Source organism: Tiliqua scincoides, chromosome 1 (assembly GCF_035046505.1).
Source record: "Tiliqua scincoides isolate rTilSci1 chromosome 1, rTilSci1.hap2, whole genome shotgun sequence".
NCBI lineage: Eukaryota > Metazoa > Chordata > Lepidosauria > Squamata > Scincidae > Tiliqua > Tiliqua scincoides.
Genome location: NC_089821.1, coordinates 208,771,448 through 208,790,547, shown reverse-complemented (window position 1 = coordinate 208,790,547; position 19,100 = coordinate 208,771,448). Strand labels below are relative to the sequence as shown.

General features: G+C 46.7%; 1 protein-coding gene and 1 pseudogene across 1 annotated transcript in view; both read left to right on the top strand.

Moving 5' to 3' along the window:
* IL20RA (interleukin 20 receptor subunit alpha) overlaps positions 1–4,108 on the top strand; it is a 36,365-nt gene extending 32,257 nt beyond the window's left edge. Inside the window, exon 7 of the mRNA XM_066614947.1 lies at positions 1,357–4,108. Coding sequence (XP_066471044.1) covers positions 1,357–2,415 — 1,059 coding nt within the window. The 3' untranslated portion in view covers positions 2,416–4,108. The remainder of the gene's footprint in view (positions 1–1,356) is intronic.
* A 13,397-nt stretch (positions 4,109–17,505) lies between these two features.
* On the top strand, positions 17,506–17,625 carry LOC136638181 (5S ribosomal RNA; annotated as a pseudogene).
* Positions 17,626–19,100: the final 1,475 nt, after the last annotated feature.

Genomic DNA, 19,100 nt, shown 5'->3' with positions numbered 1-19,100 from the left:
TCGGTCCACCAGCATACTGCAAGGATAGAACTGTGCCCTAACAGCCCAATCATATTCCCCACCAACCCGCTACATGCAGTACTGCTGACAAAGACACACTGCACGCTATGAGCCAGCAGAGACCAGAAAGCCCTGGAGAGGAAAGGGAAAGTCCAATCCTACCTAACTTCCTATGTGGCAGTGCAGTGGTGCCAACATGGTTTCACTGCATCCTCTAGGGGAGTTTTGGCCTCTAGAGGCTACCTCGGGGGAAGGGAACATGTATTCCCTTCCCCTGGTGTAAGACCCATGGGTCAACTTGGACCTGCACCAGCAAGATCACGTGGAACCATGAAGGTGGATAGGGCCCGGGAAGGGGATTAGGATTCAGCAGATGCCACTGCCATCAAACCTGCTCCCTTCCTGGGCCTGATCTGCCCTCTTCCCTGCCCAGTTACTTCCCTGTTCTACACACCACCAATCTGTTCCAACCCCTCCCTGCCACCCTCTCACCACCTACACACTTACCAGCGGCATTGGGCATCCCTGGTCACCACACAGGCCCAGCCACTTGCCACTTCCAGCAGCAATTAGATCATGCTCTCCAGTGTGTCCTGTTTGTTCTGGCCATAAAAACCCTTTTTACTTACCTCTCCATAGACTGCCTGGTCTCCAATGGTTCTCCTTGGAACTCTGCCAGCTCATTAGCTGTAAATACAAAGAGAGTCCAGGGGCCTGGAAAGAGGGATAGGATGCAGCATGCACTAGTGTCGCCATGTACTTCTCCCTCCCACCCCTGTCCTGGCCTGCTTCTGCCCCACCAATGACTGCAGATGACAGCAGAAGTTCTGCATGTGTACTCGGAAGTAAGTCTCTTTGAGTTTAATGGGACTTACTCCAAGGTCTCTGTGTAGAGGATTGCAGCCTTAATTTAATTTCTAATACAGGTCAAAATCAAAGTAATGCTATCACTGTGCATAATGCTGTAGTGTGTTTGCAGTGTGAACATGACACTGAAATAACAGCAAAGAAAGGAAACAGTGGCTGAGAATAGCCCTGAAAAAGGCAGAATTTAGCGGGGTTGATGGACTTGGGGCACAATCCTAACCAGGTCTACTCAGAAGTAAGTCCTATTGTGTTCAATGGGACTTAACTTCCAGGAAAGTGAGGTTAGGATTGCAGCCTCAGTCTCCACCAAGAGACGTTCGCTCCCAAAATATTTGAAGGTGAACATTTTGTAGCATCCTACTTGTGACTTCTTTCACTGAAATCAGTGAGACTTAGCAACAAGTAACTTCAGCTAGACTGGAGTCTTATAGTACAGTAGAGGCTGCAAGTGACAGATTTCTCTGTTTCATTGTCTGGGTTTCTTTCCAGGTTCTAAAGAACAGTAAGAAGCATCAAGGAGACCTTTTTGTTCCCACTGAAAAAACAGCAGTTAGCTTCATCAGTGTTATTATTGTCGATCAATGTAAGGCTTTGCAGGAGGACATTCATTTACGAGGCAATGCTGAGAACTTTGCTGGGGACCGTGCTGGAAACAATGCTGAGAAGGAAACTTCAAAAGTCCCAGAAGATGAACATTCTCATGAGACTTGCCACAATGAGGAAGCTGTACTCGAAAATGAACAAGATGGGAATGGGTCACGCGTGACAAGACTTCATTCTCATGATACCCGGGGCCAGAGGCAGAGTGAAGATGTTGTTGTTTATGAGTTTGATGTGAGAGGTGAAGATGCAACTCCAAATGAAGAGGAGCAAGGAGAGCTTTGCCTAAAAGAAAATATGGGTGCCCTAGGCAGCTTGCCAAAAGCATTATCAGGCTTAGCAATGGAAACAGAGCAGTCTTACTGCCCTCAGTATGATGTTGGACCTCCAGGTGCTTTTTCAGTATACAAACTAGAAGAACTGCTTTCAAACAAGGTGGTCCCTGTAAACCTCCAAGTTTCTCTGATAAACCTGGTGGCTTTAGATCAAGACTTTTGCCCCGACTGTGGCGTAGCTTCAGACATTTGTTTGGCACCTGATAAAAAAGAGCCCTTTTGGGATGAGAAGGGTGTCATGCTCAGAGAAACACAGGCTCTTACATTCACAATGACGAGAAATACTACAACGTCATACTGTAGTTGTACAAACGTCATACTTCCATTTGTAACATTGACCAGTCGGGACCAAGAGGGAGCTGAAGGAGATCACGAGCAGAGCACAGTCATAGACTGGGATCCCCAGACTAGAGCACCATTTTTGCTTGATTTGTCCAGTTCAACAAATGAGGAAATAACTGAGACTGAAAAGTGTGCAGAATTGCTGGAAGAAGGGATGTTGTCCAGACTTTACAACAGGAAGTGCTCTGATGATCTATCAGAGGGAGACGAGGAAGCATACCTCTTGCAACTGAAGGAGCAATGGGAACTGGAGATACAAATGCAAAACTAAACATTTTTTTATCTTGCTTTTGTGACTTAGCTTTCTGTTTTGAGAAAAAAAAATGATTTTGTTTTATAGTTAACCTCAGTTGCTTACAATATCTAACTGCCCAATGCTATTCACCCTCTCCAGCCTCTGCTTTCCCCACTATGAACCTCCCTTAATGGCGCAATCCTAACTGGTAGTTAGGCTGGCTCAAGTCTCTTGCACTGGCCCAGGGGTGTAGCGCAAATGCCATAAAGCACTTTCACACCACCCTGGAGGCAGTTAGGCTGGCACAAGGATCTTGCTCCGGCTGAACTGCACCGTCTCGGGCCCTGGGGACAGTGAGTTTGCATTGGCTGAGTTTGCATCAGGACGCAGGGGTCTGGAGAGGGCATGGGGAAGGGCAGCAGGTGGTGGGCGGCAATGCCAGGATCTGGCTGTTATGCCAGATCCTAACCTCATTCCCGGGCAGCCTGGGCCCTGATAGAGATCTACTATCTCTGAGTAGCCCCATTGGAGCTGCAGTGGCTGTCCCCGGGTTAAGGGGAAGCAATTCCTTTTGCCCCTGGCTGAGCCACTAAGTGCCCGAAACTTGCTCTGGATACAGCGCAGGCCCCCTGGCCTGCCTGTTTCCAGTGCAAGTTAGGATTGTGCTGTAAACCACCCATGACCCAGCCCCTCTGTCACCTGACCTGGTTTTGTGCAGGCTGGGTACATCAGTGGCAGGTACCTGGGCTACCAACCACTTTGATTGGTGCCTTTAACATGCCTGGCAGATGTGCACCATTTCTGCCACCACTGCAGCCTTTGCAATAGCAGATCTCAAGAACTGCTGTTGTAAAGGCCAAATGAGATTGGGCGATAGGTTGCTGAGCAACAAAAAGCCTTTCATTTAATGCCATCTTGTACTAGTGCAAAAGTTTGAGAATCATGTTGATGTAAACCAAAATATCTTGTTCTAAAGTCTTGTAATTAATTATAGGCCAGAAAGGAAGGAATATCAGATGCTTAATATCACTTGCAGAACATGAGACTTCAGTGATTCAACACATCTGCTTGGTCTTGAACATAATTTACAGCTCTATCTTTCCTTCACTGCCCAATGGCGACAGTGCCTGTCGCAAAAGGTATTCTGACAGCGCAAGAGTTAGCACACTGTAGTGTAAACTGGAGTCCACTGGTCGTTTACATGCGGGGTGTTCTGTGAACACTTGATAGCAATAGGTCGGGTAAAGAACTTCAGTAAGCAATATTAGTATTTTGCCATTCTTTTGAAATGCCTTCATATGTAATGTGGAGCTGTAGAAGCAAAAAAGATAAAATGTATGTCTGTTACATTTTTCATCAATGCAGCAGGAGTAAATCAATGTTGACACTCGTAACATCCTGGAGGAAGTCACTTCTATTAACCTAAAGCATTCTGATCACCTTAAATTAATCCAATTATCAGGCCTGACACTTCCATCCAGTCTGAAGAATTGGCTGCAGTAGGAGCCTCTCCATGGGAAATCATAGCGACATTCATTCTTTTGAACAATTTTGAATAATCAATTACATGGACAATTCAAGCTAATAAAAGAATTCACAAGCTGGAGCCTGACATTTTGGTTACAGAATTTTGGTAAATTGCATGTAATTGGCCTCTAATACATTCAAGGCAAAGTTCCACATTGAGGAAGAAATGAATGGATGCTACACACCCATGAAGTGGTTTTTTAAAAAGGCACTCATTAATGCTGTATCTTTTCCTACTTTTCTTTGACATTGTTCCCTTGTCAATGTACTGTCTTGATGTTCCAAGAGTTAGGGCGCAATCCTACCCTGAGCTAGAACAGGCAAGCCAAGAGGCTAGTGCTGTATCCAGCGTAGGATAGGGGCCCAAGGGGAAACTTTTTCCTTTACCTCCAGGTAAGGTGCCTTTGCCCCAATGGGTCTCTTTGGACATGCGCCACCTCCAAAGGTGGCACAAGTCTGAGGAAAGCAGAGTGGCTTCATGCTGCTCCAAACTCCCGGGGAATGAGGGTTGGGATCCAGCACTCAAGCCCCGCCTCCTGCTCCCCCCTGCTGGGGCTGCCCACTGCCCGCCCTTCCCCTACCCTACCCTGACATCTAGATTAGATTATTGCAATGCGCTCTACATGGGGCTGCCTTTGAAGACGGTCCGGAAATTACAACTAGTACAGAACACGGCTGCTCGTGTGGTTGCTGGGGCACGTCGGTTTGACTCTGTCAAGCTGTTGCTCCGGCGGCTACACTGGTTGCCGGTTCTGTTCCAGGCCCAATTCAAGGTGCTAGTTCTGACTTTTAAAGCCCTTTACAGCTCGGGTCCAGGGTATTTGAGGGACCGCCTCCTTCCCTACAATCCTGTCCGTGCTCTTAGATCATCTGGGGGGCCCTTTAGACTGTGCCACCACTAAGAGATGTGAGAGGGGTGGCGGCCAGGAAGAGGGCCTTCTCGGTGGTGGCCCCTGAACTGTGGAATACCCTCCCCTTAGAACTGAGAACTGCTCCCTCGTTGCTAATGTTTCAGCGTGGACTGAAGACCTTTTTATTTCAAAAAGCTTTTAATTGTTGACAGGCTGGCTGGTGTTCTTGCTTTTTATATGAAAATCCACGGGGTTTGTTTGTTTTTAGTTTTTTATTATTATTGTAAATTGTTTTTTAATGTATTTTTAAGGTGTTTGTAAGCCGCCTTGTGTGCCCGCTGGGCAAAAAGGCGGGTTATAAATTAATATAATAATAATAATAATAATAATAATAATAATACCCAGGAATGCCTCCCTCCCGCCTCCTCCCTGTCTTCTCCATGATCACCCAGAGCCTTGCGTCAGCCCAGGCAGGCTAGCGCGGAGGCTTGTGTCAGCCTCTGCAGGCCGGCACACCTCTGAGCACCAGCCCGGCTTCCTCCCGAGGAGGTGCAAATGTGCCTTACTGCACGTTTGCGACCCTCCTGGGCTGTGCAACGGACTTGCGCCGGCCCATGGGCGCCTCAGGATTGCATCCTTCATGAAAGAAAGAATAATACCTTTGAGAAGAGACCCTGCGTGTTGAGAATGGTTTGTCATATGCAAAATGGATGTGATGCCTGTTCTCAGTGGCAGCCCCCAGTTTGTGGAATTCTGTCCCCTGGAAGGACCAGTTGGCCCCAACATAGGCAATAGCCTTTCACTTCTGTTTAGCCCTTCTCTAAATCATTTTAGTTCTGCTGGTCTTTGACATTTGTTCTGTGACTGCTGTCTGCTGTGCTATTTTTTTCTTTTGAGGGATAGTTTTAAAAAGAGTTTTGATAGTGTTTGTCAATTTATAGTGTTGTAAGCCACCGTGGTGACCCCTCCTTTAGGCAAGAATGGTAGCCTAACTCACTAAATAATGAGTAACTCATTAAATAATGGCTTATTGCAGAGGTTCTCAAACTGGGGCACTGCAACACCCCAGCCTAAGAAACTCTGTCTTTCCCCTTTAAGGGACAGAGAAGGCAGAATGCAGTGATACAGTCCCCAGGATCACGCTGCTGTGGGGGGGGGGGTGACAGGGGCTTCATTTTACTTGCTGGTATTGGCAGCACCCTCCCAAGTGTGTGGGGAGCCCTACAAGAAGCCTTCGCAAAGCTCCCCGAGCTTTAAATTTCAAATTTAAATTTAAAAATTTAAATTTAAATTTAAAAATTAAGATCACAACCCACTTCCAGTTTTGCAATCAAATCAATCAAGTTTTGGGGAGCCCTGCAGAGGCACACCCCTCCCAGTGGCGGACCTCCCATTATATTTGATTTGGCAAATGCCCCAGGCATGAGCCTTTGGGACCCCACATAAGCCTCTCTGAGGCTCCCGATGGGGTTGGAAACTGTGCTTCTGGAAAAGTGGAAGCACAGTTTAAAGCAGGAGTGTCAAATGTAAGGCCCAGGGACCAGATGTGGCCCGCGGAAGCTTCTATCTGACCCTCAGGCTCTCAGCTGCTGAGCAGTGCTGAGGTGTTACTACTGAAAGCGCAGCCAAAATGAAAATTGGGTTTTCCCATATCTTGAAATATGGTCAAGATCTGCAGCTAATACAGTCCCTGATTAAAAAGTGATTTTTTTTGTTATGACCTGTTTAATGACATCACTTCCAGCCCTTAGCAGGCATCATCATAATAATAAAATAATAACTAGGTATTTATATACCTCCTTTCTGGTCATCGGATTACTCCTCTGACTTTGTTCAAGGCGGTTTATATAGGCAGGGGTTTCTAAATCCCTCAAGGGGATTTTTACAATCATAGAGGTTCTCTCTTTCAAGAACCAACCACATTTCAGAATGGATCTTCCCGGTTTGGTCTCATTTCCGGCCTCCAGTTCTCCCACGCAGGCTGACAAGCAGCTCCATCTCTCACATGCAGGGCAGCCAAGACCTTCTTGCTCACACCAAGAGCAGGTGGAATCACTCAGCTGGGCTTGTCAGCTGCTTCAAGGTCTCACCATTCTCAGCTGTTCTCACCATTCTCACCAGCAGCTCTTCAGGGAGCTGCCAGTGTCCTTGAACTGGCGACCTTCTGATGTTATCTTCGGGCTAACGGAGGCTCCACCCTCAGTATGAAACAAGTTTGACACCCCTGGTTTAAAGCCTAGGGGAAGCCCCAGTAGCCTGCAGTTGCATGAGGCTCTGCGACCCTCAGGTTAGTGGGGGGAGGGCAGCGATAGTCCATGGGGGGTGCCATCGCAGACCTTTGCCCTGGGGTGCAGGGCTAGGGAGGTCCGCCACTGACACCCCCCCTCCCCCAGGAGGCTGCTGCTGATATCAGTGAGTAAAATGAAGCCCCTGTTGCCCCTGGCCTGAGGATTGCATCACTACATTCCCCCCTCCCCTGCAAAGACACTCTCTGAGAGTTTGGCTTATGGCTTTATCCTAAGAATTTATTTGCAATTGTAGAAAATTCAAAGGAAAATACAATATATTGTCAATGCATGGATGAGCTTTTTGTTGTTTTACAAATAAATGTCATACAGATTTTTCATCAATTACTGTGTTTACGATGGTGTCTTAGAGAAAGAAGTTCTACAGCATTCGTAATGAAAAGTGCCACTGTCTGGTCCTGGTACCACACCTAATGCCTAACCAACCATCTTGCTAGACTAGGGACCTTTTTCAATCTGGAATTTGAAGGAATTTACTGCTGCACATTCTTGTACAGAAATAAGCACCAAGATATTCCTCAGCTTTGTTGTTGTTGAGAAATGCAAGTAACTCACATGGTGAGGATGAAAAGAGTTATTCTGAAATATGTTTACATCTGCTGCTGGCTTTGATGCCAAGATATTATAAAAGGCTTCTAACAAGTCCCATAAGCACCTGGAAATGTGGCCAACAATGTTCAACAATTACAAGAAAGGGAACAAGACAAAAACCTGTTGCATGAATTTACAGTGGATAGCATGGGAAAAGCTTAGTTATTTTAAAGGTTTAATCAGCTTAGGATCAGGTGTCAAGAATGTTGTGCTGTGTTTCTTGACATGCCCTGTGATTCATAAATCTCAAAATGTTGATATGGAGCTCTGCTTGTTTGTTTTAGTCTATATCTGGGGCAGAAGCTATCTCCTTTTTGTTGTAAAGTAAAAGTGAAAGTAAAGTTCAAACTCACAGGTACAACAGAGCTGTTTTCATGTTGGGAATGTACTTCCTTATGCATGGAAGAGCCAACACTGGAACAGGCTAGAGCTGAGCTCACTAAGGCAAACTAAAAGATGGCCTCACCTCTGCCAGAGACCATTTCTCCAAATCTATAGGCCACCATCAAGTACAAGAGTTATGTGCACGTAGGCCCCATAAAAATCAATGGGATTTGAGTATACCTAATTGTGCATTGAATTGTGCTCACAGGGTTTGCTGCATTCTTCCAAAAGACACAGAGCAACATCAAATTTCTCCATTCTCTTATTTGCCTCCTCATAAATATGTCAGCTAAGGGTGTCTATCTAAGCAACCTGCTTGACTTAATCCCAAGGATCTCATTTGTCACCTGAGACTGTCTGAGTCACCATCACATTCAGACATAACTGGGCTAAATGGATCTGCCTCAATAAATTGACTTCATATAAGCACATGTTTAACGGCCCAATCCTATGTGCCACCATCAGCAGCAGAATAGCCATATGCTTCCGGAACACTGCCTGTGATGCAGTAAAGGCCTCACACATAGCAACTGGAAAAAGGTCCACTAATGGTAGTGAGTTGGCAGGGTGAGCTGAAAGGGAAATGCGGGTGGCAGAATGGGGGGGAGGACAGGGGCATGTCAGAAATGGGAGTGGTAGCACCCAGGGTAGACAACTTACACTAGATGCTGTCCCCTCCAGAACAAGCTGACCCACCCCTTTTGTCTCCTTGTACTTGAGTCAGCTTAAGTTCAGGTCAGAGAAAGCCCATTTTCAGTCAAGGGGCTTATGGAGAGCTAAGGAAAAATATTTTCCCTTTCACCTCCCAGTTGCTGCTACGCTCACCACAGCAAACAGTGCAGCGCGTTTTCATATGGCTGCATTCTATGGCAGGGGAAATCACAGGTTTGGGCTGCAAGTCTCCTACTAACGTTAATGAAATTTAAATGCGCTTATCATTAGTTAGCTAGCACCCTTACACTGGGTATCTTTTAGAGTGTGAGACTGGTGCCCCAATCCTATCCCCAACCATTAACACTGATGCAGCTATGCTGACAGAGTGCAGTTGCATCCAATGGTGAGGACTGGGTGATTGGACAGCTAGCAGGAAGTAAGTAAAAATATTTACTTATTTAGACCTATGGGTCTACTAGGACCTAGGCCAGCTATTTTGCTGGCATAAGTCCAAGGAGAGAAAGGGGAACAGAGCAGCCTGGGAAAGAGAGTACACATCTGTGCCAGTTGCTGCTGCTGGGATCCACACCCTCCCCCAAATTCCCCCTTTCCCTCCCACTCCCCATCCATAACATGCTCACACCACCAACTTATCAGCACCAAGGGAGGTTCTGAGACCTAAGGAAAAGATCACTGGACACTTCGCAGTTACTCAGTGCTCCAATCCAGTGAAAGAAATCCATCCACGGACACAGGTTTGTGCGGGTCGGTTTCCACATTTGCCCATGGAAATGGTAGCAGATGCGATAGTGGCTGGAAAGTGAGTGCCCTTTAGTGGAATAGAAAGGCGGGATATAAACAAACAAATTAACAAACAAACCCATACGCAACACCAGTAAATGTACTCATATACTCCTGCCCCATGCACACTCCACCAAATAGGTAGTCAGGTCTGCCAGCTTGATAGTACTGACCACATAATAGGTTTCCACTTCCTCTTCAGTGCTGTGAGAGCAAGAAAGAGACTTGCTCCTCCTTTGGAACAACACACTTTCAGTCCACTATTGGTGGAATTGGAAACCAGAGCATTGAGTGCACTAGAATGCTACCATTGGGTAAATAGTATTGCTTCCAATTTGTAGATGATCGCCCTGATCCATCAGTCTACTGTTGCTGATAAGCATCCAGAAGTGAACTCTTCTGCATGCAACAGCTTCTCCATTTATTTCCCAGGAGAGACAAACTCTACATGTGCCAGACTTTGTGTTCCCTCCACTGGGATGAATGAGGCCTCTCACATGTTTCAGTGATCTGTATGCACAGTCATGGATGGATCTGTGGGCCAGTTAGATTATGTTAGAAAAGAAAGGACGGGGAGGTAACATCAGCACCCAACAGGGCCAGAAATGAACCAACGCCTTCTTGTTCTCAGTTCTGTCTTCTCAACAATAAAGCCTCCCCTCCCCCAGGACCCTACGAATATTCTTCATATTTAGTGGAGTCGGGAGAGAATACTTGGGATGGTAGTGTTTCATCTCAGCCTTTCATCCTAATAACTCGCTATCTTCAAAGACTAAACTGGCATTCCTGCTTTCAGTAAACATAACTTACAACATAACATGGTTCTGTTTTAATTAAAATAAGCAAATTGGCAATCGATGCTACCCCATGGCAAACTTGGTCAGTCCAAATACCAAGAAAAAAAGAACCCAACTGCGGTGGAACATGAGAGTGATTCAAACCCTTCTTATTAGCGCTCTGGTATTTGCTATCTTGCTGGCAGCATTTTTGGGTCTTTGGCAGCCTGGGGCAGGATGTGTACTTTGGATTAGAAACTGGCCAGCACCCATCTCTGCGGCAGTTACATCTTGGCACTTATCACTGATACATTGGCACAGGGTGTGTGTGTGTGTTCATTTGCAGCCCTCGGGGACCTCCAATCTGGCCCACAAGGAGCCCCGAGTCTCCAATGAGCCTCTGGCCCTCTGGAGACTTGCTGGAGCCCATGCTGGCCCAACACAACTACTCTCGGCGCGACAGCCAACTGTTTGACCTCTCGCGCGAGCTGTGGGCCGAGGGCTCCCTCCGCGGCTTGCTGTTTCACATCTGTGAAGCAGCAGTGGCAGCAAAGGAAAGGCCAGCCTTGCTTTGCACCAGGCTTTTTATAGGTCTTGAGCTATCGCAAGACCTTCATTCGTTCACATAAGTTCCATCTCTGACAAATTCATTTATGTAAATTTTTGTAAATTTATTCAAATTTTAAATGTAAATCAATTCTTTTTTTCCTGGGCCCCAACACAATGTCAGACAGATGATGTGGTCCTCCTGCCAAAAAGTTTGGACACTAAGGGTCTGGGGGTTCAGCACCTCTTCCCCAAACAGTAAAGATGAGGCTGAAATTTATTTATTTGTTTGTTTGCTTGTTTGTTTATTTATTTCCAACCTTTCCCATGCCAAAGCAAATTCCCAAGGTCGCTTACAAAGCTCCATAATAAATGTCTAGTGTATCACAACAATAACTAAAAAAAACAAAGCGAAGCATTTAAAATGTTAACATTAAACACCAAAACAATGAAACAAAGCAAAACCTATCATTGAGCCATGGGTGGGGGGGGGGCAAATTAGTCGAGGAAAGCAGTCAAGCCACAGAGCTATTCCAGAGGTGCAGGGGGCAAACATCCACCCATCAACCAAATGAAATGGGTGAGCAGCAGCACCAACCACAATGGTGATGTCTCCCTCGATACAAATGTCAGGTGCGTGGGCTTTTTAAATAGCTGTCTGTTGTTACAGACCAGACTATACATTACACATTACTGAAGAATGGGTGAGTTTGGCCCTTTGGATGTTTATATTTAACTAGCACAAAACTGTGTCAGGGATGGGGATTTAACTCCTGGCCCCCAACATGGTTTCAACCCCCATCAAACACACACCCCAACACACTATTTAGTTTTCAGAAAGCCTCTCCAAAGCCAAAGGAATCTTTTTACAAAAGCAGTAAACAGTGAGCTGGAGAAGTGCACAACTCTGTGGTATAGCTAGAGGGTGTGCAAAGCACTAAGCTTGGCAGGGAGCCTCACCGCAGCGTGCAAGGGGCCCCTCCCCTTTGGAGCCATTCCAGGTGATGGGAGCAAGACGGAGACAGATGCCTTTGTTTTGCTCCCACTGCCTGAAATGGCTCAGAAGGAGAGGGGCTCCATGGGTTCAAAGAGGTTCCATGGGTCGCATCTGGGACATGGGCCTTATGTTTGACATCCCTGCTCTAGGCATGTGTCATTTCCCCTTTGCACACCCTCTAGCTATGCCACTGGCACAACTTTAAGCCTTGCAAGGGCTAAGCATTAAATGCCCCCACCCCACAGTTTCAGGGCATGTCATAGCTCCCCCTCGTGCAAGCTTACAGTAGGTAAAGGAAAACAAGGACCAAGCTCACATGACCTTTGTAATGTGTAGTTTGGCCTTAAGTGCGCAAAGGATTACATGACTGTAGTCAAAACTTCTGGAAGAAAGATACGTCATCATCAGGTGCCATTCAAGAGTAGATTTGGCTCTGTAGATCAGAATGGAGGTGCCTTCTGGCCTGACAGTTTGACCAGTTAATGTAATGATTTGTTGTTTTAGTCCCTTCTGGCTATCAAATATACTGTATTTTCTTGGCATTACAATGACAATTCCTCTATCAGCCAAATGTTCCTGTAAAAAGCAAAGCTTAGTCATCAGGATCCACTGAGGAGATGGTGCAGCAGTCAGTTGTTTTCCTTTCTTTCAAAGTTTCCCCCTTTCCCTTGGTCCTCACTGCTATGGGATTTTGAAACGGAAAAGCAGATCTGGTAATGTGGTTAGTGTGTATCTCCACATCATCTTTTGTTGCACTGACATCAGGGTCCTGGAGAGATTTATTTAGGGAATCAAACAAGCAGCCCTGTTAACTTGCTTTTGTAAATTTAGCTTCTTCTCTAACTTCTGATCATGGCGATAACGCAGCAGATGGCTCTGCTGTGTTTTGGTTTGATTTGATTATTTGTTGCTGCAGCATGCCCTACCATCATGTACGTGAGAAGTTGCACACAGCCGAGAGAGCCACTTCGACCCACAGAGTCACTTCAACCCAGTCGGCAGCCTATTATGTTGTTTCTTAGGTACAAGAACTTCGCATTTGCTCCATGTATCACCCACCCTTGAATTATACATGGCTCCTAATTCTGGGATAATTTAATTGCAGATGAAGTAAGACACTGGTTGATATCAGTGCAACAACAGGTAAAGTGCAGTTACACAAACACTCTATTAAAAACCAGATTTGCTTCTTCCGTATCAATGAGAACCAAGTGAAATAAAAAACAAACAGAATCCACCATCTCCTCAGTTGATTCTAATGACAAAGCCTTTCTGTTCACATTTTGGAACAGGAAATTCCATATTTTCCATAACAGGACATTGCAAGATTTCTTTTCAAAATAACTTCTAAGCCCAATGGAAGCAAGGAATCACAGGCTGGTGTAGCAGAGTGCCAGGAAAAATGAGACTAGGTAAGCGGAATGGATGGACTAAATGCAGAGGTTATTGCTGAGGCAGTGGTATAGCTAGCACCACTGGTACCCACAGCAGACTGCTCTCACCACCGTCCCCATGGCTGCTGGAAACCATGGACAACCCTGGTCTCTACTTTGAGATCCTCCCCAGTGGAGGCCAGGTCTACCCAGCATTCAAAGTGGTAGGTAGACCTGGCCTCCACCTCAAGATCCTCACCAAAGAGTCCAAGTCTACCCAGCACTTAAATATATGTTCAAACTCAGCTGGGACACCTCTGTTCCTGTGCACATTGTGGCCAGAAGGGGTGGGGTCGGATGGAAGCAGCAGTATTGGGCTGCTAGAAAGATAAATTGTATATAAAGGCAAGCAATGTGGGAACTACCACACCCTTATTGCTGGCACCTCAAAGCACCAATGAGGTGCTCCAATTTTCATGCCAGCCAGAGAGAGACACGCAACATGACAGACATGCAACGCTGGGACTTCCTTATAGCGGGCACCCAGAGCAGACCATTCCCCCGCCCCCTTGTTACACTACTGTGCTGAGGTTCTTTCCCTGCAGATGACCACAAACAACTGCTGCCCACTCCTCTTTAGAGCACTTCCTGACCCTTCGGCCCTGTGTAAGTCCTGGAATGGACTGCTAGTATGGGACCAGCTCAGGCACTCCAAATACCAACCTGCGAGTCCAGTCCAAAGTGCTTGTTGGGCCAGTGCAATTCCCTTGTGCCAGCCAGGGAGTGCTGCAAACGTACCATAAGGTATATCTTTGAAGACTTCGGGTTTGAGGAGACCAGTGCTAGGAAATGCACCGGCCCCCCCACACCAGATCCCGGCCAGTGACCAGTATGCGCCATTCTGGGGAGGGAGCAATGGTGGGTTGGAGAGGGCGGCAGGAGGGCGGAACGGGGGCATTTGGGGACAGGAGAGGGTGGACCAATGAGTGGACTGGGTTGAGGAAGGGGGTGGGACCAGCCTCTGGCACTTAGGCCACATTCTAAGCCCCTTCCCAAGCAGCCTGACCAGCAGTTTAACTGGAACAGATCCAAATAGCCCCATTGAGGGGGCTACCGTATGATATGGGGTAAGGGGAAATAAATCCCCTTACTCCGAGTTGCGAGGGATCCACCTCCAGCCCTATGCTGGATACAGTGCTGGCCAGCTGGCCTGCCTGCTCCAGTGCAGGATAAGATTGGGCTGCGTATCATTAAATGACTCAGTTACAAGCACAATGGCTGGCCCTCTGACATTCAGTTTGGACAATGTGCTTTGCCTTCTTTCTACCACATTTTCTCCAATCTTCTTATTTTGCTTTCCAACTTGGGCACAACATCGTATTCTAGAACAGGGGTGTCAAACCCATTTCATACAGAGCATTCATGATGCCTTCTGAGGGCTGGAAGTGATGTCAATAGGCAAGAAGTGATGTCATTAAACTGGTCATAACCAAAAATATGCACCACTTTTTCTCACTTAGGAACTCAATATTTGCAAATGACGGAAGAGAAAATACACAAATCTTGATAATCTTTCATGATATGGGAGAGCCCAATTCTCATGTGGGCTGGCTGCCCTTTCAGCAGTAACACCTCAGCACTGCTCAGCAGCTGAGAGCCTGAGGGCCAGATAAAAAGCTTACGCGGGCCGCATCCGGCCCCCAGGCCTTATGTTTGACACCCCTTTTCTAGAAAGTTCTTCATATGAACTGGGTTCATATTTTCATTTCATTGTTTATCTTAGCAATAGGTCTGATCCAGAAAAACTAGATTGCTACTTTTTTTACTTACCATACTTTAAAAGTCGCAAGTTGTGCCATGTATAGCAAACATATGGGGAAACATAACTGCACATAAGGTTCTAGAAAGTGCAGTGATAAGCAATGCTGCGCAGAATGTGAAATCATGTAGAATACAGGATACTGAAGAAGGGAATGTAGCATTGAGCAAAAACAATGTCTTTAAGTTGAATTTCAATCTTAAAACAAGAAAGCTGGACATGTCAGCTGCAGTGTCAGGTCTACTCCACCTAAATTTATTATTGACATGCAATTCTTTATTGGGGTACAAGAGCTTCATAAGTTGCACTCTTGTCTTTATAACTGAATGTCATCCATTCGTTTTTAAAAATAGTCACATTAAGATTCAAGAAATCTGAAACATTTGGGGCAAAATCCAACCAACATTAAGCGCAATTAATGGCCCGATCCTATGCTGGTGTCACGTTGCTGGATCTTGCAATCTGCAATCGTAACGCTGGGACTGCTGGTGCCTGAGCCACTCCATTGTTCTACAGCTCACTGCCAAAGTAATGGGAGCCAGTGGCGATGAGCCACAGAGCATCTGCTGGAGCAGGTGGGTTGGTGACGGGGGCAGTTCAGGGAAGGATCAGGGACAGATTGGGGTGGGGAGCAGGCTGAGCTGAGGCAGGAAGAGGAGGGAGAGGATCTCAGCAGCAGCTATCCTATCCCCCCTTCCTGGCGTGGATCTGCCCCAGGAATCTCCTCAGACTTGACAGGAATTCAGCTGCCATAGGACCAAGGAGACCCAGTGGAGAGTTGGCCTATGGAGAGGTAAGTAAAAAAGAAGAACCCTGCTGGATAAGGCAAAAGTCCCACCTTGTCCAGCTTCCTGTATCTCACAGTGGACCACCAGATGCCTCAGGGAGCACACAAGAAAGCAAGATACCTGCATCCTGTTGCCACTGCCTTGCCCCTGCTATTCTGAGGTAGTCTACTTCTACAACCTCCCGAGCATATATGGGCACACTCCATCAGTGGTGCTGCATGGTCTGGGCTGGCAGGGGATAGCATTAGGCTCTCAGCCTTGCCGATTCTAACAAAAATGTCAAGCAAGGGTTTAAATCTCTTCCATTGAAATCAGTTTGACTGTGGCTGCAATTCTATAACACTTTCCTGGGAGTAAATGCCATCAAATAAAATGGGAGTTACTTTTGGGTAGACACGCATAGGACTGTGCTGTTAATATGCTTAACTTTGGCTAGAATGATCATCATCTCTACCCCTTTGTTCAATTTAGGATGCAATCCTAGTCCCTTATGTAAGTGCTTTACAGCACTGACATAAGGGCAATGCAGCTCTGAGGCCAGGGAACAAACATTCCCTGACTTTGAGAAGGCCTCCGTGAGTGACTCCCAACTGCAGGATGCAGCACACGTCCCATTGGCACCGCTATGCCAGTGCTGAAAAGCACTGACATAAGGGGTTAGGATTGCACCCTTAGACAGCCAATGGGGCAGTCATTGCTAATATGTGCATCCACATCATTCACCTTAATTATAAGGCTGGAAGTCTCACATGTGCGTTTTGGCCTAGATCAGTGGTCTCCAAACTGGTCTCCAAACTGGAGACCACTGCACACTGGGAAAGGCTTTCCTGTTGCAAATGACACAATTCCACCAGGGAGCCACTGTTCCAAGCTGCCGATCTCCCTGAAACTGAACCTCACACAGCGATGTCTGCCCAGAAATGCAGGTGCAGTGACTGCTGGAGCAACGGAACCTGGAAACGGCTGGCCTGGGCATGTTTTTGGGAGATCAATAGCTCAGAACATCAGCTCCTCGGCAGAACAGTAAGTGCCGTCCATGTAGGGGATGGATCTGACCAGCTCGCAGGCTGGAGTATGGAAAATCTTGGTCTAAATGACCCTACAACATGGATCTGGTAGTCCTAAAGTGACAAAAACATTAAAAATTGTTAACCCATATTTTAAACCATATACTGGGCATGATAAAGCAATGGAGAATGCTGGCCACAAAGCCAGCACAGGGAATCAGAGGAAGAACTTTTAATAGTTGCAAGAGTCAACAAATTAAGAGGTGGTGGTTCCTTAGCCAAAACACAGAAAGGGCTTTTTCCGAGATGCAGCCATGAGAACTCTATTAATTAACTCCTGGAGCTTGGCCACAGCCATTGGCTGCAGAACTAAGCTGCAGTGCTAAACAATGTTTGGGCAAACTGGAATAGCTCTGCAGAAACTCAATTAATAAATGCATTGCACAGCATTTCAAATCTCTTGCCAGGCCAAGCTATTTGGGAGCTGTCACTTTTGGTCAAGCTGGCTGCTGAATTCAACATGAATTTTGCTTGCGTGGAAAAAATATGGGTTCAAAGTTGAATTCCTACTGCCTATGAATATTTTGTGCTTACAAGAAAGAGAGGCCTTCTGATCGTCTTTGCAGCTCTTCACACATGAAATCAACAAGCAGGGCTGTCCTATGACCCAGCTCTGATGGCCACAACGATGCCAGAGCATGAACTGGCACATAGTAACTGTTACCCTGCATATGCCTGATCTTGTCTGATCTCAGAAGCTAAGCAGGGTCAGGCCTGGTTAGTACTTGGATGGGAGACCGCCTGGGAATACCGGGTGCTATAGGCTTATACCATAATCTTTCGAGACTGAAGGTTGCCAACCAAAAAAAGCAGCAAGAATATTTGAAGCACAATTACAGCAACTGAAAAAAGAGGCCATGGAGCAACAGTGAAGATGCTGTGAAGCCCCTAGAAAAGTTCCAACTACCACACTGAAAGATGCTGCTGCAGTTGCAGTAGCCATGCATGAGAAGAACAAATCAACCTGCAACAATGGCAGGTACACCATGATATCATGCAATTGACACCTGCCATTGACTCATGACCCATCTAGTGAGTCCTGACCCACAATTTGAGAAATGCCGATACAATCCATTCTTGACTCCCTAGAACACACCAGCCATAAGGAGTACCATCTTCAGGACAGTTCACATCATAGCCCAGTGCTTAAGAGATTAACAACTGGTACCTGTAAATTTGATTGCTGGGAGGAAGCCTGTACCCAGAACCCAGAGATGACCAAATCCCCACCCCCCATAAGAATGGTTTGAGCCCTTCTGAGGGACCAAGATTGCCACACAGTTAATGTCAATTGTGCAGCATTTCTGTTATAGAGGACCATGCTTGCTGTTGCAGAAAGTGAAGCAGACAACTCTCAATGGGGCCTTTATCTCTCTCTTAAACTAGCCCATGAAGTAAGCCCTTTCCTCCTCCAATCCCATGAACAGGATGCGGTCAGCCATATAGGGTGCAATCCTAACCAACTTTCCAGCACTGGTATAGCTGTGCAAGTGGGGCATGTGCTGCATCCTGCAGTTGGGGGGGCAGTCATGGAGGCTTTCTCAAGGTAGGGCAATGTTTGTTCCCTTACCTCGGAGTTGCATTGCCCTTATGTCAGTGCTGGAAAGTTGGTTAGGATTGCGGCCATAGCCTATTACTAAAAGTGTGGAGCTGCAGCTCAGTGAAATAGCACAGGCCCTGCAGACAAGAGGGCCCAAAGTCAAGTGATCCCTGGCTGCAGACTCTTAAGGCATCCCTTTTATCCACCAGTGGCAATGGCGGACACTGCGGAGTCAGGAAGACTGCTGTTAGTGCTTGCCCTTCGTCATTGCTGGCACAGAAGTGGCTACACAATGGGCAAGAGGCAGATGCTCAGCCCTGACAGGGTGCAATGGTGGTGGGCAAAGCCTCCACTTGTGTGTTTCATGTTGAGGACCGCTGTGGTGAGGAATAAGGAGGTGAGGGAAGTTACTTATCTGCTCACCCTCATCAGAGTAGACACTACTCAACAGAACAGACACAGCAGTCCCTGCTTTTACTGAACAGTATCATTTGTGCCATGAATTCTGAAGGAGGAATGAGGCTACCAACCTTTTGGACCTAGCAGGGCTCCTGTGCTTCTGAAAGCTGCACAACAGTCAACAGACTCATGGATGAAGCATTTCCCATCCCCATGCTCTGTGCATGGTGGACTTCACCCATTCCACATGCATGTTGGAATATGTGTTAAGCCCAATCCTATGAATGGGCTGCACTGGTGGA